Source organism: Lagenorhynchus albirostris, chromosome 5, assembly GCF_949774975.1.
Source record: "Lagenorhynchus albirostris chromosome 5, mLagAlb1.1, whole genome shotgun sequence".
NCBI classification, from domain to species: domain Eukaryota; kingdom Metazoa; phylum Chordata; class Mammalia; order Artiodactyla; family Delphinidae; genus Lagenorhynchus; species Lagenorhynchus albirostris.
The window spans coordinates 63,786,387-63,812,667 of record NC_083099.1 but is presented as its reverse complement, the minus strand read 5'-3'; the positions used below and the strand labels follow the sequence as shown (position 1 = coordinate 63,812,667).

The 26,281-nt window shown below is 37.2% G+C and overlaps 1 protein-coding gene across 3 annotated transcripts in view; it reads left to right on the top strand.

The window, feature by feature from the left end:
* The window catches only part of EHHADH (enoyl-CoA hydratase and 3-hydroxyacyl CoA dehydrogenase), a 51,057-nt gene that overhangs the window by 6,390 nt on the left and 18,386 nt on the right, over window positions 1-26,281 (top strand). For 2 of the 3 annotated variants that reach the window (XM_060150217.1, XM_060150218.1), the window contains exons 3-5: window positions 3,438-3,610; window positions 7,743-7,854; window positions 16,414-16,518. In XM_060150217.1, coding sequence (XP_060006200.1) covers window positions 3,438-3,610; window positions 7,743-7,854; window positions 16,414-16,518 — 390 coding nt within the window. The remainder of the gene's footprint in view (window positions 1-3,437; window positions 3,611-7,742; window positions 7,855-16,413; window positions 16,519-26,281) is intronic. The other variant, XM_060150219.1, reaches the window with a different exon arrangement.

The window sequence follows — 26,281 nt, the reverse complement described above, 5'->3', positions numbered from 1 at the left end:
CCAATCTGCAACATTTACAAAAGTTGATCAGCTACTGGACTGTGAAAGCTTATCTCAATAAATTTCATTTAGAATATCTCTGACAACAGTGCAATCAAGCTAGAAATCAATAACAAAAATATAACTAGAGATTCTCATGTGTTTGGAAAATAAATTCATTTTTTAATAACCTTTGAGTCAAAGCAGAAATCATAATGTAATTTAGAAAATATTTTTAACTGAATGATAATAAAAACAATATATAAAACTTGAGGGATACAGTTAAAGCAAAGCTTAGTAGGAAATGTATGGCCTTAAAGGTGTATATCAGAAAAGAAAAAACACTGAAACATATTGTGGTATTTATATTAAGGAACTGACAAAACAAACAGTAAAATAGATCCAAATGAAGTAGAAGGAAGGAAATGATAGAGGGGAAATTACTAAAATAGAATACGAATGTGAATCAAGAGAACAATAATATCAAAAGTTCTTTGAAAATACTAATAAAATTGATAAAGCTTCAGAGAGGCTTATCAAGAAAAAAAGAGACAATACAAACAATACATCTAAAGAATGACAAAAGGGATATCACTGAAGATGCTCTAGCCATTAAAAATGATAATATGAACAAGTAGAAAAACAGAGCTTACAAAATTGATTCAAGAAGAAACAGAAAACCATTAAAGAAATTGAGTCAGTAATCAAAAATCTCACAAAGTAAATTCAAGTCCCAGATGACTTCATTGGTAACCTCTAACTGAAAAGTCAAGGAAAATATCATTCTAATTTTACACAAACATTTCAGAGAATAAAAATAAGAGGGAACACTTTCTATATTAGTTTCCTGGGGCTGCCATAACAAGTGAGCACAAACTGGGTGGCTTAAAACAATAGAAGTTTATTCTCTCAGAGTTCCAGAGGCTAAAAGTTCAAAATCAAGATATCTGCAAGGCCATTCTTTCTCCAAAGCCTCTAGGGAAGAAGGAAGAAGGAAGGCAAGGAAGAAGCCTTCCTTGCCTCTTCTAGCTTCTGTGGTTGCTGGCAATCCTTGGCATTCCTTGGCTTGTTGCTGCATTATCCCTATCTCTGCCTCTGTCTTCCTGTGGCTTTATCCTCTGTGTCCAAATTTCCCTGATCTTATATAGACCCACACTGATCCAGTATGACCTCTTCTTTACCTGATTATATCTGCAAAGACCCTATTTCCAAATAAGATCACATTCACAGGTTCTGGGTGGACACCGTTTTATCCAGTACACTTCCCAACTCATTTTGTGAGGCTAGCATAACCTTGATAACAAAACACGTCAAGACAGTATGAAAAAGCAAAATTAAAGGCCAATTTTATTTGTAAACCTAGATATAAAACTCTGAAACAGTATATAATAAAACTGAATCTAACGATATATAAAAAGCATGATATATCACTTTCATCCCAGAAATACCAGATTCATTAAACATGAGAAATCAATGTAATTCATCCTATTAAAAGATTAAAGGAGGAAAATCATGTGATTATTTCAAGAGAGTCAGAAAAAAACACTTGGTAACGTTTAGCATGCATTAAAGATTAAAATTCTTAGTAAACTAAATATAGAAAGAAAATGTCTTCATCAGGCAAAATGTATCTATTTTTAAAAACCTACAGCAAACATCAAACAAAATGGTAAATTGAATGCTTTCCTTTTCAGAAAGAAATAAGACAAGGCTGGCTGCTATCACCGTTTGTATTTGACATTATATTCTAGGCCCTGGCCAGCCTAGAAAAAGAAATAAAAGGTATAAGGATTGGGAAGGAAGAAACAGAACCATCATTATTCAGAAGAAATGAGTGTTTGTAAAAAATAAATCTATCAGAAAATTATTAGAATTAATAATAGAATTTAGGAATTTTGCTGGATGTAAAATCAGGATCCAAAAATTAATTGCATTTCTATGTGCCAGAGATAAACAGTTAAAAAGTGAAATCACTATACTCTTGTCTGTGCCTTGGTTTCTATAAAATTGGGATGATCATACTAACCTTTTGCTGCAAGTAGAAGAATGTAGTATAACATTTAAGAATGTGAACTGTATAGTCAAACTGCCTGAGCTAAAATCCTTATTCAACCAGTTACAGAATCATATGTCTGAACTAGTCACTTAACATCTCAAAGCCTTAAACTTAAAACTGTAAAATGTTAATAGACTATTTAACTTAGGTGTTAAGAAAATTAAATGAGACAATATATGAAACTACTTAGCCCAGTGCCTTATGTATAGTATTTATCCAACAAATTTTAATTGCTTCTGTTACTTGAAAAATTAGTTTAACCTAAAGTTACAGGAATAATAGACATGACATTCGGACTGAAGTTCACCTTGTTTCTCTAGAACCAAAAGGAATCTAAAAAAATAAAAATAAATAATAACAGTAGAGTGTGAAATATGATGGATTGGTGAGAAAAAAAGCATAATCCCTGGATGGATGCTAGATGAGGAGCAGGTAGCAAAAAAAAAAAAAAAAAAAAGAAAGGCTGAACATGAAATAATTAATTTAACTTTTTAACTTGTACCAGGCTTAATATTTTCAAAGAACATATAATGCTATAGGGGAAAAGCTCACTACTATGTATAATGTTATGTGAAAAGAGGAAAATATAAAAAATGACTTTACAGAGTGTTCTCAATATTGTTAAAAATATATATTATAGTAAACATTCATTTAATTGTCACATCAGTTATTTAAGATAGGTATTGAAACAAAATGGTTAAATAACTTATTCAAGGTCGCAAAGCAATTTACATACATGCGTTGGGAAAAAACTAAAAATTCACCAAAATAGTACATTGTTATCTCTGTGTGGTGATATTTGGAGTAATATTTTTGTCCTTTATAATTTTGTGTATTTTTCAAAATTTCTATAATGCATATTATTTTTATAATTAGGAAAAGCAGTAAATGTTGTTACTTTTATTGATCACAAAAAAGTCTATCACAGAAATGTAATTCTAAGCTGATTGATTAACATATAACTCACAAATATGTCTTCATTTTACCCTGAGGTTTTATATTGTAATGACTGATGCCCTTAACAAAGATATGGGTCTAAATTGCTGTGAATAGAGTTGGTGAACAGTATCATGCAAAAAATGGGAATGGCTGACTCAATCTTAGAATCTTTGCTTCCCTTTTCTGAGCTTTCAAATTTTTCTAAAAGTAGAGTTACTACTATCATATGGAAAGACAGATTTTAGATTACAGGACTTCTGATAAAGATTTGAAGATTTTCTCTCATATCTTTCTACATTTTCCAGGCTACTTGTTCCTTTACTGTGTCTGCAACCAAAGGATAAAGAGTTTCATGGGTCCAAAGAGGTCTGAGATTCCTTAAGTGTAATCTGGTAACTTATTGTTCTATAGCAAAGCCCAAGTCTTCTTCAACTCTCTTTTTTCCTTGTCTTTGTGTTCTTAGGTGCTGATATCCGTGGCTTCAGTGCTGATAAGACCTTTGACTTGACATTGGGAAGTGTAGTAGATGAAGTACAGAGAAACAAGAAGCCTGTGGTGGCAGCTATCCAAAGGGTGGCTTTAGGAGGGGGACTGGAGCTGGCCCTGGGCTGTCACTATAGGATTGCCCATGCAGAGGTAACAGAGGGGATCCATAAGGGATTTGATGTAGGGAGCTTTTCTTTAGAGCAAGCTCTAAATGTAGTCATAAGCATCAGAGGTGATCATTTTGAATGGTTAGCTTACTGGTTCACAACTCTTAGGTTTTTCTAGCACTGGTGTTCAGCTGTTACATACAAGTACAGTGTTACTCTTTGTTGAAATGTTGAAATATGTCCATTCTAGTTGATAAAGAGTTACTACCCTGAGCCTGTGACTGTCCCATCACTTCCCCTAACCCTAGCCTTTGGACCTTCCCATGACCCACTAGTTAAAGGGGAACTCCTGTACAGGACACCCAGGACCTTGCTCTAGTACTATGGCCCACATCAGATTTCACTGAGCCATGCTCATGCAGTATGAGGTATTAATATTTTGACTATCACCCCTGAGTGTACATACTTATTTAAATTTTTGTTTCCTATCTCAAACATTTCAGTTTTGTGGTCTCATAATTTTTAGTACCTAAGAAGACAAGTTCCTATTGGAAACTGTGCACAACTAGTAAATCCATGTATTTCTGGAAATAGATTTAATTTGGGTTATTAGACATGTAGATTGAGGTTTGTGATACCAGTCTTATAATAGTAATATTTTTATAAGTAATACATTTTTCTAATAATAAAGATAATATTCATCATTGTAATAGACTATAAAATACAGGAAAGTACAAAGATGTAAAACTGAAGTCACCATAAACTCACAGTTCAGAAATAACCACTATTGACATTTTATTTTTTTTCTTCCTTGTCTTTTTCCTGTGTAATTTTTTTTCTTCGCAATCTTTTTTTTTAAAAAAAAAATACATTTGGAATTTTATTGTATTTCACTTGTACTCTATTTTTATACTAATACTGTATCTAAATTATTATTAAATATTCTTTATCCATTCTACCAATCTCTACCATTTACATTTAACATAATTATTGATAAGGAAGGACTTTTGCCATTTTGCTATTTGTTTTCTACGTCTTATATTTTTTCATTCCTCAGTTCCTCCATTAATGCTTTTGTTTGTATTAAATGGATAAGTTCTAGTACCCTTTTAATTCTCTTATTGTTTCACTGTATATTTTTGAGTTATTTTCTTAGTGGTGGTTGCCCTGGGGATTAACATCTTAATTTCTGATAAGCTAGTTCAGATTAATACCAACTTAATTTCAATAGTATGTAAAAAATTTGCTCCCGTATAGTTCTGTTACACACCACCTTTATGCTGTTATTGTCACAAATTATATCATTATACATTGCATGCCCATCAACATAAATATACAATTATTGCTTAATGTAGTGGTCTTTTAAATCAGTAAGGAAAAAGAGGAATTGCAAACAAAAAATTACATTAATACTGTCTTTTATATTTACCTGTGTAGTTACCCTTTAACAGTGTTCTTTATTCCTTCATGTGGATTTGAGTTACTGTCTAGTGTCTTTTCATTTCATCCTGAAGGATTTCTTGTAGGGCAGACCTGCTAGCAACAAATTCAATTTTTATTTATCTGAAAATGTCTTAATTTGCCTTCGTTTTTTAAAATAAATTTTTATTTATTTTTAAATTTTGGGCTGTGTTGGGTCTTCATTGCTGCATGTGGGCTTTCTCTAGTTGCAGTGAGCTGGGGCTACTCTTCACTGTGGTGCGCAGGCTTCTCATTGTGGTGGCTTCTCTTGTTGTGGAGCATGGGCTCTAGGCTCGCGGGTGTCAGTAGTTGTGGCTCACGGGCTCTAGAGTGTAGGCTCAGTAGTTGTGGTGCACGGGCTTAATTGCTCCACGGCATGTGGGAATCTTCCCGGACCAGGACTCGAACCTGTGTCCCCTGCATTGGCAGGCAGATTCTTAACAACTGCACCACCAGGGAAGTCCCAATTTGCCTTCATTTTTAAAGACTAGTTTTGCTGGATGTAGAATTCTTGGTTGACAGTACTTTTCTTTCAGTACTTTGAACGTGTCATCCCACTGGCACTGGTCTCCCTGGTATCTTTTTTTTTTTTAATTTATTTATTTTTGGCTGTGTTGGGTCTTTGTTGCTGCATGTGGGCTTCATCTAGTTGCGGTGAGTGGGGTCTACTCTTCCTTGCGGTGCGCAGGCTTCTTATTGTGGTGGCTTCTCTTGTTGCAGAGCACGGGCTCTAGGTGCATGGGGTTCAGTAGCTGTGGCATGTGGGCTCAGTAGTCGTGGCTAGTGGGCTCTAGAGTGCAGACTCAGTAGTTATGGCACATGGGCTTTGTTGCTCCGTGGCATGTGGGATCTTCCCAGACCAGGGCTCGAACCCAAGTCCCCTGCATTGACAGGTGGATTCTTAACCACTGTGCCACAAGGGAAGCCCTCTCCATGGTTTCTGATGAGAAATTTGCTGTCAGTCTTATTGGAAATATTCCTTAAAAATATCATTTTAAATGGTTGCATAATTTTTCATCTTACAGATTTAATCATAATTTATTTAACCATTTCCCTATGTTGTTTTAATTTTTTATAAAACTTATAAATAAAGACACATATCCTAAGTGTTCCTTTTTCTGTGTTCCTAATACCATGACCTTCTGCACACTGAGTGCAGATCTAAGTTATAAGCAATAGTAAGTCAGGGGATAGGGATGACCACTGGTGGGAAAAATGGTGATCAACTGCTAGGAAAGCCTCATGTGAGAGAGGCTCAAACATTCCAGGTATTTTGGAGCTGTTGGCATCACAATTTGGGCAAATGGCAGTCTGTATTTAAGTACCCTCCTCCTCCCATCCTTATACCTGGAAAATGACTAACAGAACTTTGGCCACTTTTAAGGCCAAGAGAGACATGTGATTAAGGTCTCAATCTCACCCTCTCATCTGGACTGAGGTGGCTGCCTGACTTTCTTCCTTTCTTCCTCCCTTCCTTTCTTCCTCGCTTCCTTTCTTCCTCCCTTTCCTTCTTTCTTTCTTTCTCTTTTTATAATAGCTTCATTGAGATATAATTCATATACCATATAATTCACTCATTTAAAGTGTACAGTCCAGCGGTATATTAGTATATTCACAGAGTTATGCAATCATTACCACAGTTGATTTTAGGATATTTCATCACCCTCAAAAGAAACTTCACACCTTTTAGGAGTAAACCATCATTTCCCCCTCCCCCAGTCCTAGCAATTACTAATCTACTTTCTGTCTGTATGGATTTGCCTATTCTAGACACTTCATGTAAATGAAAATATACAATATGTTGTCTTTTGTGTCTGGTTTTTTCCACTTAGCATTGTTTTCAAGGTTCACCTGTGTTGTAACATGTCATTAGTATTTTATTCCTTTCCATGGCTGAATATTTCTTTTTATGGATATACCACATTTTCTTTATTCATTCATTACTTGATGGACATTTGGATTGTTTCTTCTTTCTTGGATTTATGAACAATGATGCTATGAAAATTTTTGCACAAGTGTTTTTTGTGGGCATGTTTTCATTTCTTTTGAGTATATATAGAGGAGTGGAATTGCTGGGTCGTATGGTAACTCTATGGTTAACCTTTGAGAAACTGCCAAATTGTTTTCCAAAGGGACTGCATCATTTTACGGTCCCACCAGCAATGTATGAGGGTTTTGTATGCTCCACATACTCTCTAAAACTTGTTATTGTATGTCTTTTTTATTATAGCCATCATAGTGGGTATGAAGTGGTATCTTGTAGTTTTGATTTGCATTTCCCTGATGGCTAATGATATTGAGCATCTTTTCATGTGCTTATTGGCCATTTGTATCTTTTTGGAGTAATGTCTATTCAGATGCTTTGCCCATTTGAATTGGATCATTTGTCTTTTTATTATTGAGTTATAAAAGTTCTTTATATATTCCACATATGTTATTAGCAACTATTTTTTCCCATTCTGTGAATAATAGAGTCAGGGAAGAATTGTGTAAGAAGCTGGGAATGTGTTTCAACATGAAGACTTAGGGATGACACAGCTCTATTTATGCTATTAATTAAAGGAGAGGGTGTGCACTAATTTTCTCTGTAGAAACTCTCACTGAATTCTATGCAGCAATGTTTTTGAGGGTGTGAGAAACCCAGGGGAATGCTTGCCTTGACTCTGAATATATCATCTCATTCTAATGACCTTTATGCCTTCAATCTTTGATAGGCTCAAGTTGGCTTCCCAGAGGTCACACTAGGAATCCTTCCTGGTGCAAGAGGAACCCAGCTTCTCCCCAGACTTATTGGAGTTCCTGCTGCACTTGACTTAATTACCTCAGGTCAGTACTAACCCTGCCAATGTCTGTCTAGTTCAATGTGAGGAACTGGACTAGGATTTAGAAACATTCTGGCTTGACCATTCCCTACCCATGTAATTTTAAGAGGATACTTTAACTTCTTTGATGTCAATTTTCTCATCTTTAAATGTAAAGAATGCCTTTTCTGAGAGCTTCTCAAAAGTTACCATGAAGAGCAAATGTGAGTGCTTTCTAAATGAAAGTATATACAGAGCCCTAATCACATTTAAGTGTCTACTCATAGACACTGGTTTCACATAGGGCGCATTATATTCAGATCTAATTTAGAAATTGTAATATAAACAAGAATTAAAACCAGAATTTCCAAGGAAAGATTTCAAATTTTAGTTTGGAAATGACTGCATTTTTCATTTCCCAGGTGATAAGGTGTTAGCTTCAAATAAAAGTTTTCTCTTTCAATAGGGAATGTGAACAATGCAACACTAGAAATCATCTAGAGACCCTGAATTTACCAAATATGATAAGACATAGAAAGATATTGCCAGTCGAAGTGAGGTTGGATGAAAGAACATACATAACTATTTACTCCAAACAGGTGGAACTAATGAGGCCTTGGGCCAGACACTTTACCTCTTTGTGCCTTAGTTTCCTCATAAATGTTTATGACAATAGCACCTACCATATGGTGGTGTGGTGAAGATTAGACACCTTAATGCATACAATGTGCTTAGAACAGTCCTAGACATGGTAAGAAGTGTTAGTTTTATGTTATTATTCCCATATCTGACTTTAGTGAAAGAGGAGGATTGAGTAAAAATAAGATGAGGATCTTGGTAATAGACTATATCCCAAAGAATGGGCAATAAAAAGAGCACAATCTTTAGAATCAAAGACCTGAGCTTGAATCCCAGCTGTACCACATATAAACAATATGCCTTGTACAAATTAATTTTTATTCACTCATGCAGCAGCTGTTTAATTTTTTCTCATGTGCTGGGCCCTGTTGTAGGCAGTGGGACTATAGAGGTAAATCAAACCTACAAAAACTCCTGCCCTTATGGATATTATATACAGAAAACAACAACAATAACAATAATTATCAATTCAAAAATGCACAGTGTTTTCCACATCTTTGAAATCAGGACGCCTCTTACATTCATTGTGAGTTGTGGTTTGATTGGCAGTGTTTTTCTTCCCTTGTTTCTGTGGGTCAGGAATTTGGGAACAGCTTAGTTGGGTTCTAGCTCAAGGTTTCTCATGAAGTTGCAGTAAAGATACTGACTGGGGCCATAGTCATCTGAAAACTTGACTGGGGCTGGAGGATCTACTTCCAAGATCTACTTCCAAGATGGCGCACTCACATGGATGGCTGCTGCTGACTGTTGGCAGGAGGCTTCATTTCCTCTCCACATGGACCTCTCTCTAGAGCTACCTGCATATCCTCACAGCATGGAAGCTGGCTTCCTCTAGAGTGAGTGATCCAAGAGAGAGCAAGGCAAAGACTGCAATGTCTTTTATGACCTAGCTTTGGAGTCACGTGCCATCTTTTCTGAACTATTCTATTGATTATACAAGTCTTCCCTATCCAACTTGGGAGGGGAACTTGAATACTTAGAGGTCAAACACATGGCAGGTCACTTTAGAGACCAGCTACCACACTGTATACTCTTCTTAAACTCCATGCCTACCTATTACGTAAGTAGTATACATGGTAGGTTAGATGGAGATCAGTGCTAAGGAGAAAACATAAAGCAGAAAGGGGAAATGTAAAATGATAGGGCTGGGGGTTGGGTAATATTTTAGGTAGGATAGTTGGGAAAGGCTTTCCTACAAAATGAATGTGAGTGAATACCTGAAGGGTGGAGGAAGCTTGTTATGCCAATATCTGGAGGAAGAAATTCCACACAGAGACAATAGCAAATACCAAGCCCTGAGGTAGGGGCATACTTGGAAATTTCAAAGAACAGCAAGAAGGTCAATGAAGCTAGAGTAAGGTGAGTAAGGGGAAGAGTAGTAGGGGGTGAAGTTACATCAGGTAGGGACTTGAAGATTATAGAGAGAACTTTGGATTTTCTTCTGAAGAGGTAGAAAGGCGTTAGAGTGTTTTGAGCAGAAAACTAACAAACATGCTGTCACTTATGTTTTTTAAAAGATCACCCTGGCTACTGAAAATATATTAATTGGAGGTAAGGCCAGAAATAGGAAGACTGATTAGAAGCCTGCTTTAATAATCCAAGGGAGCCATGATGGGAGGTTAGACCTGAGTGGTAACAATGTAAATGGTGAGACGTGGTCAAATTCTGCATATATTTTGAGCCAACAGGATTTTGTGACAGACCAAATGTGAGAGGTGAGGGAAAGGGGAGAGAAAATGATGATTCTAATGGCCTCAGCAGCTGGAAGGATGGCGCCATTACTGAGAAAAGGGGAATTCTGCTGGTAGAGCAGGTTGTAGGGAGGAATCACAAGAGCTTAGTTTTGGACATGTTAAGGTTTGACATCCAACTTGAGGTGTCAGGTAGACAATTGGATAGACTGGCCTGAAATTTAGAAGGGAGATTGTCTGAACTTCTCTCAGTCTTCATTTTCTCATCAGTAAAACAACCACATAGTTGTGTAAGGAATAATGAAATTACATGACTTGCTTCTGGTATAGTACCTGCCACAGAGGAGACATTTTATAAATGGTAACTGTGGTAGGCATAATAATGCCTCTCTCCAAGATGTCCACGTCCTAATACCTAGAACCTGTGAATATATTACCTCACATTCGAAAGGGACCTTGCAGGTGTGATTAAATTAAGGATCTCAAGATGGGAGATCATTCTAGATTGTCTAGGTAGGCACAATTTATCACAAGCGTCCTTAGAAGAGGAAGGCAGGAGGGAGAGAAGATGATACACAGCTGGCTTTGAAGATGGAGGAAGAGAAGAAGAAATGTAGGCAGCCTCTAGAGGCTAGAAAAGCCCAGGAACAGATTCTCTCTCAGAGCCTCCAGAAGGAGCACAATTCTGCTGACCTATTTTAGATTTCTGATTCCTAAACTAAGATAATAAATGTGTGCTGTTTTAAGATGCAATGTTTGTGGTAATCTGTATAGGAAACTAATACAGTAGCCATTAATAATGATGATATTAAGACTCTTGCTTCTGGAAAACATTTTTTTTCCTAAGAAGGGATGCTAAAAAATTGTTACTGAAAGTTGAAGATTCCCTACTGATGTTAATGAAGAAAAATACCAGCTCTATAGGCACTGCCCCCATAGGAAATTAATAAGTAAATAAATTTAGATTAAATTAATAAATAGCTAACCTTTTCTGCTCTTCTGAAAACCATAATAGAGATAATTCTGGAAAGTGGAACAATTACAACAACCACGCTTCTCCACAATTCCCTTAAAATGCCACCTGAAAACAACCGAATCTTTAGCAGTAACCACAAAACACATGCTTGGGCACAATGCAGTTCATTCCCTGACGTTCTCTGTCCAATCAAATGATGAAAACTACAGTGCCCTGATGTTGCTTCTGCTGTTATTTTCTAGGTCCCGTCTTTCTTTTTCACTGAACAGCATAGAAAGCCTCTTCTCTATTCTCATAGAGCCTTGTCTCAGCCCCATAGTTACTTTATGATCTTTCCCAGGACAGGGATGCCCTCAGACTCTAGTCTTTGATGAGGTACCTCTTGCCACCCAGGGTACTGGGGAAGAAGCTGCGAATGGCATCTTTATCCTGCCAGTCTTTCAGATTTAGTTAGGTCCATGTGGGTTTTCTCTATACTCGAACAAGATGTTAAGGGTGAGTTTTAATACCCGGGGCTCCCAGTCAGCAATAATAAATATCAGCAAATATTATTTCATGACTAAGACAAATAAAACAGACCAAAAAAAAAACAAGCTATGAAAATATTCTGTGTCATTAGAAAAATGAAACATAAATGTGAGTCTGTTGAAACAGATTAAAGGCAACAAAAAATCTTAGAAAACTCACAATATTCTAAATTAGAAAAGAAAATATTTTATTTATTAAACAAGAACACCCTGTTTAAAATCAAAACATTAGCCAAAATAACTTTGAAGCAATAAAAAAAAAAGATGCACTAGAACAGACTACTGAATCAGCAACATAGAGGATAGAGACACGTTTATAGAATTCAGAAGAATTTCTAAAAAAATACAGAAAATGTAAATGAAGGCAGCAGACATGAGAGGTCTATAATAGAGGCCTCTGCTATGAATAATAAAAGCTCCCAGAGCACAAAGCGAAAAGGGGAGAAGCAATAACCATAGGAAAAAATAGAAGAATCTCTTCAGATACATAAAGGAATCAGAGATTGTACTTTAGTAAGCACCTCATTTTCCTGGAAAAACTGATGAGATGTCAATGCCTTGTATTTTGATAAAGATTTTAAATTTCCACGAAATAGACTCCTGCAAGCTTCCAAAGGATAAAAATAAAACACAACAAAAGGTTACTCTTGAAACAGCTAAAATCACTCCAGCCACAAATAAATTCTCAACGTATGGAACATTTGTATACTAAGATGCTATACAGTCTTAAATGTGGTCTAAATCAGGAGTTCTTAAAGTGCGGCCCAGGAACTCCTAGGTGTACCTAAGACTATTGTGTATGGGGGGGCAGGGGGTGGGGGTGGGGTCCATGGAGTCAGAACTATTTTCATAATAATAAGATATTGCTTGCCTTTTCCACTCTCATTCGCTCACAAATATACAGTGGAATTTTCCAGAGGTTATTGTATGCCATGTGGTATCAAAACAGATTGAATGCAGAAGCAGAAATGAGAATCCAACTGTCTTCTATTAAGCCAGACATTAAAGAAATTTGCAAAAATATAAAACAACACTCTTCTCACTAAATTTTTAAAATTTTGAAAATAGAGTTATTTTGCATAAAAATTTATTTATGTTAATATGTAATAGGTTTATCATAGTTATTTTAAAGTGATTTAATAAAGATACATTTTTAAAGTTCTCAGTTATAATTTCTAATATAGTAAATATTAATAGAAATAACCCATATAAAAAAAAGCTCTTTGGCGTATTCCATAATTTTTAAGAGTGCAAAGGGGTCCCAAGACTAAAAAACCTGAGAACTGCTAATCAATACACTTTTTAAAAAAATAAATTTATTTATTTTATTTTATTTATTTTTGGCTGCATTGGGTCTTCGTTGCTGTGTGTGGGATTTTCTCTAGTTGCAGCGAGCGGGAGCTACCCTTAGTTGTGGTGTGCGGGTTTCTCATTGCGGTGGCTTCTGTTGTTGCAGAGCACAGGCTCTAGGCATGCATGCTCAGTAGTTGTGGCTCACGGGCTCAGTAGTAGTGGCTCTCGGGCTCTAGAGCACAGGCTCAATAGTTGTGGCGCAGGGGCTTAGTTCCTCTGTGGCATGTGGGATCTTCCCGGACCAGGGCTCGAACCCTTGTCCCCTGAATTGGCAGGCGGATTCTTATCCACTGCACCACCAGGGAAGCCCCAATACACTTATGTTTTGACACAGAAACCACAATACAAAACTGTGCACACATGGTCCAAATTAGAAAATAATGAGTCTATATTATTACTAATATATAATTACTAGTGTAAAATTTATACAGTTACTAATATATAATTAGACTAAAGTCTAAAATGGCTTTTTCCCCCTTTAAATGGGGAGATGTTATAAATTCTTTAGAGCATGAAAAGGGAGTTAAAAACTAAATTTCTTCTCTTCAATAAATTAGATTAGAAATTGCTTTAATTTACAGTGGTATGATAAGTATACTTTTAAGAATGCGAACTATTTTAAGTACCTAATGCAGAATTCATAAGAGGATGCTTACAATCAACCCAACATACTACAGAAATTAAAAGCACATGAGAGGGTTAATTCTGCAAAAGACCAAATAGAAAGGAAGAAAAGCAGCATAAAATATAGGGGGAGGGTTTCCCTGGTGGCGCAGTGGTTGAGAGTCCGCCTGCCGATGCAGGGGACACGGGTTCGTGCCCCGGTCCGGGAGGATCCCACATGCCACGGATAGGCTGGGCCTGTGAGCCATGGCCGCTGAGCCTGCGCATCCGGAGCCTGTGCTCCGCAACGGGAGAGGCCACAACAGTGAGAGGCCCGCGTACCGCAAAAAAAAAAAAAAAAAAAAAAAAAAAAAAAAATATATATATATATATATATATATAGGGGGAAATCATAATAGTGTGAAATGAGTCTGTAAATTCTAAGGTTTATAGAAATTAAAGCATGTGGGGGAATATTGAGGAATTGTGTGTTCCTGCTTTCAGTAGTAAGCCTGAAAGGCAAGAATATCTTGGAGGAAATCAGGAAGGAATCTGGCTTCTTTGACAAAAAGAAATAAAGTGAACTAAGATTCACCTTTTTCAAAGCACTGCTGCTTATAGAAATATCACTATTATTAACATGATGAAGAAAAGAGGTAAAAATAGTAAGAATATGATAGATTTTGATTTGCATAGAGAAGGTCACAGTGAATTAGAAGAAAGCTAACATTGGAATCATACACCTATCTTTTTATTTTATTATATTTTTTAACATCTTTGTTGGACACCTATCTTTTTAAGTAGTCTGTACAATTTTAAGGGGACTTTAAAATGGCTTCTGGAAAGTGTTCCATGTAGAAATTTTTTTCTAAAGCTTGGAAAAGAAGCCACAAAGAAAATTGGAAAGAATTGAGATTACCTGGCTTGCAGAAGTCTCAACTTCAGTTGCCCCAGTCTCTTTATAGTAGATCTAGGGAGGGCTTTTATTAGATTGGACAGTGGTTATTATCTACACTCACAAGAAAGAACAAGAAAGCACAAGAAAGAACAAGTTTAAATCTCAGCATGAGGATTTGGGTTGGATATACAGAGCTGTGTCTTCAGGTCCTTGAAACAGAATAAAAGTACCTGAAATCTCATTGACTCCGTAAGAACAGTAGTGGTCCTTGCAACTTTTGTGAAATCCAGGTCAGAAGAAAACATTACAGCTAATGGAATTTTCAGTTCATCCTGTGGACATCTCATGTTTCCCCTGCTCAGTTGCCCCAAAGATCCTTTTAGTACCCAGGTTTTCATATTCCATTCCGTGTCCCTTTGGGTCCCTTAACCTAGAGAGTCTGATTCACTCACCCCTCACTCAAGTGATTTTGTACAGAGGAGACTTCACCCTTGAAGCCACTTGCCCACCCCCCACTGCCCTCCTCACCCCAGGCGGAGATCTGGAAGCCTGTTTTCAAAGGCATTTCCAGAAAACTGCCCAAATATTGCTGTTACAGAGTGACCCCTGCCCAAAATCATTGAATTGTCTATCTGATCAAGAAAAGCCATTGGTAGCTCTCCGAAGCACTAATAAGAAATGGGAATGGAGGGTTTGTCTCAGAGATGGCAACCACCAACACTCTGTAAGAGCAGCAAAGACCATGGAGTTGTTGCCAGCAAGACTGACTTGGTGATTGCTCTTCAGAAGCCCAGATGGTGCTGGTAAACAAGCAAGCAATGTGTTGCTGTCTCTCTCCTGACCCTGTGGTGAGGGAAGTTTATATCCCTTAACCTCCCGCTTCAGAGTGTGCAGATCAAATTACGTATCTATGCCTGCTGGAGAACATGGGAGTAATGCAAACCCTCATCAAACTTCTGTAACCTCCTAGAGCTTCCAGTCTATACCAGAGGCTGCCAAGTGTCACTAGTGGATGGTAGATGCTCCTGGCACCACCGCCACCAGACACTAGATGTCACCACCTGTGCAGTGAGATTTACGCTGTTGCTGTTCCTTAGTGTTACTCACTCCAGCTAAAAACCCTCAGTTGAGCACTCAGTTTGCCAAGCTTGGGATCATGGGATACACCGTAGTGCCAGGTCTGAAGGAACAATTGTCTGATCATCTCTGTTTCTTTTTTAGCTTCCTTTTTAGCTCCAAAGCTCACACATTAGCAATTCCACAAACTAAGGGAGGGTCGAGATGCTGGGTAGCCAAAAAATGGCAGAGGTCCACCCCACTTTTCCTGTGAAATTTTGATTATAACTTATGTGATATCAACTTAATAATTCTTCTCCCCTGTCTATCCAACTATATTTGTGTTTGAGCTCAGTTCGTAATCAATGGCAGCCCATGGTGTATGCTAGTATAAGAACAGATAGTATTGCTATTGCTGTGCAGCTACTACCTCTGTTATTTATTTATCTCTATTATTATCAAACAATAAATCCTCATTATTATATAGATTTATAGTTCATAAAGTGCTTCTAATAGAGATTTATAGAATAGAAGGAAAATGTATTATTTTCACTTAATACTCAGAATTACCAAGGTAAGCATAATTTTTGCCATTTACCAACGAAGAAATTGTGGTCCTAGTACAGTTCACACAAATAGTGCAAGGTAGAGCTGGAACTTGAATCCAAATTTTCTGATTACCTCTGCAGTAATCTTTCCACTGTAACAGTCAGCGTGGTGCTTGTTTATTTAGTAACAGATGTTTATACCCAGGACAAGTGAATTTTCCTACTAGAGAGAGTGATGTTTTTGGTTTACTATCACATTGTTCTTTGATTTGTTTTATTTTGTTTTCTTTTAGGAAGACATATTTCGGCAAATGAAGCTCTTAAGCTGGGTATTCTAGATAAAATTGTGAACTCGGATCCGGTTGAAGAAGCAATCAAATTTGCCCAGAGAGTTTCAGGTAAAGAAGATAATAATAAAACTAGCACAAATTGGAAACAAGTTAAATGTCCATCTTAATAAGGAACTCCTTAAATATTTTATGGTACATCCAAATAGAATATGATACAGTTTTTTTAATTGGAGTATAATTACTTTACAATGTTGTGTTAGTTTCTGCTGTTCAATGAAGTGAATCAGCTATATGTATACCTATATCTCCTCCCTCTTGAACCTCCCTCCCTGCCCCCCACCACCCCACCCATCTAGGTCGTCACAGAGCACCTAGCTGAGCTTCCTGTGCTTTATAACATGCTCCCACTAGCTATCTATTTTATGCATGGTAGTGTATATATCAACCCTAATCTCCCAATACGTCCCACCCTCTCCTTCTCTCTCTGTGTCCACATGTCCATTCTCTACATCTACGTCTCTATTCCTTCCCTGCAAATAGGTTCATCTGTACCATTTTTCTAGATTCCACATACATGCGTTAGTATACAATATTTGTTTTTCTCTTTCTGGCTTACTTCATTCTGTATGACAAGAGTCCACATCTCTACAAATGACCCAGTTTCGTTCCTTTTTATGGCTGAGTAATATTCCATTGTGTACGTGTACAACATCTTCTTTATCCATTCATCTGTCGTTGGACATTTAGGTTGTTTCCATATCCTGGCTATTGTAAATAGTGCTGCAATGAACATTTGGTAACATGTGTCCTTTTGAATTATGGTTTTCTCAGGGTATATGTCCAGGAGTGGGATTGCTGGGTCATATGGTAGTTCTATTTTCAGTTGTTTAAGGAACCTCCATACTGGAGGTTGATACAGTGGCTGTATCAATTTACATTCCCACCAACAGTGCAAAAGGGTTCCCTTTTCTCTACACCCTCTCCAGCATTTATTGTTTGTAGATTTTTTGATGATGGCCATTCTGACTGGTGTGAGGTGATACCTCATTGTAGTTTTGATTTGCATTTCTCTAATAATCAGTGATGTTGAGCATCTTTTCATGTGCCTCTTGGCCATCTGCATGTCTTATTCTTCTTTCTTTTTTGTGGTACACGGGCCCCTCACTGCTGTGGCCTCTCCCGTTGCGGAGCACAGGCTCCGGACGAGTAGGCTCAGCGGCCATGGCTCACAGGCCCAGCCGCTCCGTGGCATGTGGGATCTTCCCAGACCGGGGCACGAACCCGCGTCCCCTGCATCGGCAGGCGGACTCTCAACCACTGCACCACCAGGGAAGCCCTGCATGTCTTCTTTAGTGAAATCTCTATTTAGGTCTTCTGCGCATTTTTTAATCGGGTCGTTTTTTTGATATTGAGCTCCATGACCTATTTTGGAGATTAGTCCTTTGTCCGTTGCTTCATTTGCAAATACAGTTTTAAAATGAATGAGAAACTCTATGTATTGACATGGTATGAATGCCATGATGTATTGTATGGTTAAATGAAAAACGCATCATTGTGTACAGTGGTGCAACATTTGTGTAACAAGAAAGGGGGGATGGGATTGAATGTTTATATAGGGAGAGTGTATATATGTAACTGTCTCTGTACAGGATACTTCTGTAACTATTCACAAGAGAGGATTGATGGTTGCCTCTGGGAATGGGGCTGACCAGCCAGCAGAAGCAGTTAAAAGTAGACGTCCCTTTTTATTCTTCTGTACCTTTTGAATTTTTATTGAATGAGTGTATCTTCTATTAAGAAACATAACTAAAATTTAAGAAAAACCAAGCAAACAAACATTTCAGCCATTAGAAGACAAGCTCTATAATTTACCACAATGAAGCCATGGTTCTGTCTCAGTGAGCTACGTTTTCTCTCTCTCACTGGTTTCTCACTTTATGGACTCATGACATTCCTTTAAGAGTTCTTTGGAGTGGCATTCCTAGATTTCTTTTTTTAAAAAAATGTTTCTTTTTGATTTATGGAGGTTGGCAGCAAGATGGAGAGGGTTAAAGTGCATCAGAAAAAATAATTGGGAGGAATATTGGGCTATAGGCAGAGTGTTCATCTCCCTCGGTTGGTGGTAGGTAATGGCTAGGTGTCATTCAAAGGCTTCTTTTGAAAAAGTCCTTCTTTTGTCCACCCTGGCAGGGACCAAACACTTCCCTGAAATAATCTTTCTTTTTGTGGCTCTAACCAGTTACTGTTTCATTTCAATAGCAAAAGCTTGAACTGGAAAGGCCAGGAACTGTAAGGAGAAAATACTGGTGACTCTAAAGAGAGTTAGCAAGGCTTTGCCCAAAGGGGAATGAGTTTCCTGCTGTCTTTCTCTGCTTTCCAGATAATCTTCACCACAGTTTCATCACTGGTTTCATTGTGCCTCCTGGAAGCACTTATTGTTTTGTTGGAAGTCATTTGGCCTACAGCAAAGGCTATTTGCATTTGTAGGTCCCTAAATGGTTTTTTGTTTGGGGGTTAAGAGAGACCCATGTCTATCATTTACACCTGTAGTTTTAGTTTGTAAAGGCCCTGATTTTGACAGAAGTTCTTTTCTTTGACTGATTTCCAGAGATTCAGATTTGAGAGTTAAGTTACTACAAGAGATAGATGAGCATCATGGTCTGGTACACTTATAAAAGCATCTGTTTTAATTACTAAAATTTATTTAGTTTTAAAAATTAATTTTACATTAAAATTTTAAACACTAAATTGTTATTTTTTTTAATTTCTAAAAAGGTCTACTCAATCTAAGTAATATTACAGTTTGTCCACTTGGTGGCATCCAAATATTGAGGAGGAATCATTTGCTTTAAAATTTGGTAATTTACCTGTTAGCGATAGGAGAATGGTTCTGGGTTTTGGACAATTATGTATAACTATTTTAAATGATAATCATGAAAACTTTGTAGAAATGTAAAATTGTGATATAAAAATGTCTAAAAAAAAAATGTCTAAATACAAACTTACATATAGTCTATACTTATAGTTACATAGAGTATTATGAATACAGACAAAAATTTTGTTGTTGTTTTTTAAACATCTTTATTGGAGTATAATTGCTTTACAATGGTGTGTTAGTTTCTGCTTTATAACAAAGTGAATCAGTTATACATATACATATGTCCCCATATCTCTTCCCTCTTGTGTCTCCCTCCCGGCCACCTTCCCTATCCCACCCCTCTAGGTGGTCACAAAGCACTGAGCTGATCTCCCTGTGCTATGCGGCTGCTTCCCACTAGCTATCTATTTTACGTTTGGTAGTGTATATATGTCCATGCCACTCTCTCACTTTGTCCCAGCCTTACCCTTCCCCCTCCCCGTGTCCTCAAGTCCATTCTCTAGTAGGTCTGTGACAGATAAAAATTTAAAGAAAATACACAAAAATGAAAATAAGTTGTTTTCCCCCCAGAATTTCTTAAATGATTTTTGTTTTGATTTTTCCAGCTTGAGGTATAATTTACACACAATAAAATTCACCCATTTTAAATGAAGAGGTCGATGAATTTCTGTAATCATTTGCAGTTGTATAACCACTGCCACAATCAAGATATAGTTCTATCACCCTAAATAGTATTGTCATGCCTCTTTCAGTAGATTCTCTCCCCTGCCCTTGGCCGCAGACAACCACTGGCCTGTTTTCTGTTACTATAGTTTTGTTTTCTAGAATTTCATATAGCATGTAGTCTTTTGTGTCTGGCTTCTCTCACTTAGCATGTTTTTGAGGTTCATGATGTTCTTTCATGTATTAATTTTTTATTCTTTTTTTGTTACTGAATAATAATCCATAGTATGGATATACCACAATATGTTTATTCATTTATCAGTTGATGAACATTTAGGTTGTTTTCACTATGGGTGTACACAAGTCTTTGCAGACATTATATTTCCCTTTCTCCTGAGTAAATACCTAAGAGTAGTATTGCTGGATCATATAGTAAGTATATGCTTAATTCTTAAATGCTTTTTAAACTTGGTGATTAATATAAAACCATTCATGATTTGAAAGACACTAATTTTTTCCAAGCAAATTAGCAAAGATAGAAAAAATAATATGCTCAGATTGAATTTAAATAAGCACTTATTAAACAGCTTGTAGTATATCCTGCCTGTCTAGACGGCAATTGGGCAATCATGTATTGAAGCTTGTTCTTATGTTTTGACTTATTATTTCTATTCTCAGACGTTTATCACAGAGAAATAATCACAGAAGTACACAAAGATTTGTATACAGTGATACTCACTGAAGCTTTATTTATCATTATTAAATGTTGGAAACAACTCAAATATCTAATTCTAAGGGATTAATTGCATAAAACATGATAGGTCTCAGTGAAGCAACCCCATTCAGCCATTAAAACTTCCATTTTTAAAGGAAATTGAAGAGCTTGGAAAAATGCTTACATGTAATATTAAGTAGAAAAAACAACCAGATAGGAAGTTGCACAAATGTGTGTGTGTTCATATGCATATCTACATACAGAAAAAAAACCAAGGAGATATAACAGATTTTTAACAGTGGTTGTATCTGGATGGTAGGTAGAGAAGACCTTTGTTTTTTGTTTTTTTTTTTAATGTTTATCTTTTCCTATTATCTGAGTCATTAAATTTACCCAAAGGAAAAAGGGATGCCTGGCCAGTGTGGAAGGGGTACAGTCTAGTAGAGAAATAGGTTTAGGATTGGATGTCAGGAGGCCTGGATTATAATTTTAACCCATAGCTATATGGACCCTAACAAATCAGCTTTGGGGGCTTTATTTTCTTCATCAATGAAAGGAAATGTTTCAACAAAATAAGCTGATTTCAAACTGTATTCTGAGACCCTATGGGCTCCAGTTTTTTTTTGTCTTGCTACAACCTGAGCAGCTCTACTGTGTCTCTTTTGAGGTTTAGGGTTTAGAATCCCAAGGAAAACTCTGGAACTTTTACTTAAAAAAAAAAATGAGTTCCACTGTTTAGAATCCTATGATTTCTTGGTGCTGCCCTGTAATAGATAAACGCTAGAGATACAAGGTAGAGAAATCGGGCAGATCAATGAAGGACTAGCTCAGAGAATCTTATCTACATTTACACTTATTATCTTACAAAATGTGTAGCTTAGCTAGGCTTACATATTTTGCATTTCATTTTCATTTGAGGTCTTGTGCTTTTCCTTTCTTTTTTTCCTTTGTTTTCTTTTAAATATAGCTGTTAGACTGTGGTTATTTGGCAGACAAAATTGATGGATTGATTTGAAGGACAGGCTTCACAAAAATCTATTATAAAAATGTATATTTATGTTTTATAATAGATATTTTTTATAAATATATGATATAAATAGTACAGATATTTATTATAAATATATGATATAAATAGTACTGATGTTTATTATAAATATGAATGTATAAATATAAAATATTTTTTATTAAAATATATTGATGTAGGGCTTCCCTGGTGGCGCAGTAGTTGAGAGTCCGCCTGCCGATGCAGGGGACATGGGTTCGTGCCCCGGTCCGGGAAGATCCCACATGCCGTGGAGTGGCTAGGCCCGTGAGCCATGGCCGCTGAGCCTGCGCGTCCGGAGCCTGTGCTCTGCAATGGGAGAGGCCACAACAGTGAGAGGCCCGCGTACCGCAAAAAAAAAAAAAAAAAAAAAAATATATATATATATAGATGTTAAATATATGTGCATTTACAAATCTATAGCTAGTGAAGCTAGTGCAATTGTCTTGATCTAGAGGAACGGTTCTCAAACATTACTGTGCATCAGAATCACTTAGAGGGTCTGTTAAAACATAGATTATAGGACCCCACTCATTACTTTCTGAATTAGTACATCTGGGATGGGGCCCAATTTGCATTTCTAACAAGTTCCTAGGCGATGTTGATGCTGTATTCTGGGGACCACACTTTGAGAACCACCGATGTACAGAGAACAAGAGTGAGAATGGAGATAACTTTTCCTAGCTTTGACTTTTTACATGCAAACACTACTTGCTGTCTTAAAGATATTAGTAAATCAGTTCTGCATGGTTAAAAAACAAACATGTATGGTTGCACACCTTGTGATTATACTAAAAACTCCTGAATTAACAAACTTTAAAATGGTGACTTTTACTGATGTGATTTATATCTCAGTTTTAAAAGTACCTGTAAAATTTTTGAATTCTCTTTTTCCATTTGTAAAAATATTTCATTAATTCAGCCTATTCTCACTCCGCATCACTTCCCCCACCCCCACTGCTGAAATGTTGACTTAAAAAAATAACAAAAGGAAAAGATTAAGAGCACTTATTTAGTTTCCACATCCAATAAAGAAGTTGAGAAGGAAGGAAATTTCCAATGGTCAATGTTGCAATCAGCAGTTTTGGAGCCAGTTATGGGTGGGAGGGGATTGTAGGAGGTTAACATATATATCTAAAAATGTGATTTGGGAAGTAGCTGCAAATTTCTCTACAAACTTAACACGCATCCTGGAGAGTTGACTGTGGAAGTTAATTAGCTTCATGTATCTTAATGCTTTTGTTACATGAAGCCTCTTAGACTACTGCAGTGCAATGGATTTAGCAGAGCAATTCAAAATCACTTGGCCAAACCAGATTGCTTTGGCTAAACTGGGGAGGGGAGGGTCCTGTAAAATGCTATTTATTTGCATTTGGCCAGCAGCCTGCTTGTTCCCAAACTGAGTAAGAACTCCTTGTTCCCACGTGCATGATTCTGGCATAAGCTGAAAATGTGTACTGTTAGTCAAAGATGGGCACAGGGGACATCCAAGTGGGAGCCTCAACTCAGGAACCCAGTGCTCTGTTTTTGTCCCTGTAATGAACCCTGGTCCTGTTACTATGACTGCACTGGGCTGTGTTAGCCATTTTTAGCGATTCTTATTCTGCCCAAAGACCTTGATCTGTTTAGATTTTGTGGCTTAAAAAAAAATCTTAGTGGTTACATCTGTCTTTCTCTTCATTTTATCTTTTGCGCTTTGTAATTTATTTTTACTGTCTGGGAACATTTATATAAACATGTTTCACAAAAGCAGAGTGACACTGCCATACCTAGGAAGCCTGAGCACACGTCTAAACTGGGCTTCTTTTTTATGTACCCCACTTCTTTAGGGACCCCCCCTCAAGCCTGGAAAAATGCAGTTGTTGTGTTTGTCCTTTGCAGCCCTTCTATGAGAGAGACAGCTTATTGTTTATGAGAGTTAGAGAAAAGAGAGTCCATTATGTCTTAGGAAACCATTTCTGTAAACTGCACATTATGTCTCTCTTTATCCTAGGCAGAGAAAATCTCTTCCTGTTAGTTTACTAGAAAGGAAAGAGGGAAAATAATCACCTCCTTTTCTTCCTTTGGGCATGTGAGTCCTTTATTTTTTTAATTAAAACTTCTGCCTTAGAAAACTTCAAAGAATTAAGAAAAAAATGTGAATGGGTCAGGGAAAGAATTCAATTATAAGCATATTTGAATCATTAATTAGTTCTTCACTTTCCCATGTTCCTGGCAGCTAATGCTGGTGCTGACCTGCTCACACTTGCCTCTCTTATTATGTAGTTACAGCTGAGTGACTTTAAAACTACCAAGACTCTAAAACTACCAGCTGTATAAGAAATACACTTTGAAAACACCATACCTGTAGACCCAAAGTGGAAATTCTGAATATATTTTGTAGTAATAAAATGAAGTTTTAAGATAATAGCATCCTTCAGTTACAGCCACAGAACAAAAGGAATAGGAAATTGACAGGAAAAAACCTTCTAATGTTTGTGCCCTGATCCAGCACTCTCCAGTGGATGTGCTTAGTTTGGCCCTAGGCTGGTCGGAACAAGTGCTCTGGGGGGCTCCCAAAATGTGCATCTGTAGTCTCAGAGGTTCTGAGTATCCCCAGAATACTAGGAATATGCCAATTGGCTAAAATTACTGCACACTATTCAGTTTTTTTCTTCTTCATTTTTTTTTAAAGATTTTTTTTGATATGGACCATTTTTTTTAAAAGTCTTTATTGAATTTGTTACAATATTGCTTCTGTTTTATGTTTTGGTTTTTTGGCCTCAAGGCATGTGGGATCTTCGCTCCCCAACCAGGGATTGAACCCACACCCCCTGCATTGGAAGGCGAAGTCTTAAGCACTGGACCACTTTCTTCCTTTTTTTCTTTCTCATCTCTTTTCAATCTCTGGCCCAGGTTAGAGTTGCCAGGAGCTGCATCTGTCCTTGATACAGTGGCTGACATATGCTCTGCTCTTGGACCTCCCAGAGGCTATACCTCAAAATCAACTATTGAATTAAAAAAAAATACTCATGCCCAGGCCCCACACTTAAAAATTCTTAACTGAGTTCACAGTGGGGCATGGGCATCCAAACTTTTTAAACTCCTCAAATAACCCTGATGTGTGCTATGATGTTGAGAATCAGCCCCTGTCATGGTGGGGCTGGTGGTAGTGTCATAAGGACAGAGATCCAGCTCTAAGATATCCCAAACCCAACTATGCTCTGTCCCAGGAAAGTCTGCAACAGCCACCTGTTGTCAGATGCCACAACACTGACAGCTCTGCCTCCTTTCCTCTTCCACTTGTCTTCTACCCACTGTCCTCTCCCCACTGTCTGTTCTTGTCTCTCTTTTGAGCCACCAGGGAATTAAATCAGCTGTAGGCCCTGGAAAGGTCTTCATCCTTCTGCACTGAGCTTGCCTTCCCATAAAGGATTGGGTAACTCATTGGTTAACTGAGCAAGTAATTGGTAGCCTGTTGGGTAGAGTTCATGTTTTTCCAACAATAACAGGGACCACATGCTGCTACTCATCATCTTGCCTCCTTTCCTGAATCTTATTCTTATATCATATGGGAAAGCATTAATTTAAAAATCCATTCTTTTGGGCTTCCCTGGTGGCGCAGTGGTTGAGAGTCCGCCTGCCGGTGCAGGGGACACGGGTTCGTGCTCCAGTCTGGGAAGATCCCACATGCCGCGGAGCGGCTGGGCCAGTGAGCCATGGCCGCTGAGCCTGCGCGTCCGGAGCCTGTGCTCCGCAACGGGAGAGGCCACAACAGTGAGAGGCTTGCGTACCGCAAAAAAAAAAAAAAAAAAAAAAAAAAAAAATCCATTCTTTTCAATTCTACATAGTAATCAAGCACTAAGGAAATGTTCTTGCCAACTAGGTTAAAAAAAAAAAAAAAAGGTTGAGATTATACAATGCCTCACAGGTACAGTTCTTCCTTGTGCACATGATTATATCCAAACCTTACTCTCCCTTGGACACATAGTAACATACTAATGCCAGACTGGCTCACATTCATCTGTCTTTTTATAGTGAAACTGCTTTGTAAGCTCTGGTAGGTTTCTGGTCTAATTAACTAAGGTGTACATTTTTGATATATTGCTTTATTTTTTAAGAGATAGTAGCACTTTTTAGGAAACAGTTTCTGGAATACTATTTTAGAAAACTATTTTAGAAAAAATAAATTTGTTACACATTTATACTTTTATGTAAACTTTAAAATAATTCTTTTGAGTTATTTAAAAAAATAGGACCACAAGGATTCTGGTTAGAAATTCATATATAATATATGGAAAATATTTATTTTATGCTATTAAATATTTATATTCAGGGACATGGGGTCATTCTTTATTAAGGTATTATTTTATGTTCTTCAATAAAATGTTATATAGGCCTTCATAAAGGTCTTGTACCTTTCTTAACAAATTCTTTGCTAGATATTTTTTAACAGCCTTGATGAGGCATGATTTGCCTTTGAGTTAGAGTTGCGCAACCATCCCCATAAATCAGTTTTAGGACTTCTCCACTATCCCCAAAAGTTCCCTCTGCCCTTTTGCAGCTTACCCCCACTCCCACCCCCAGCCCTAGG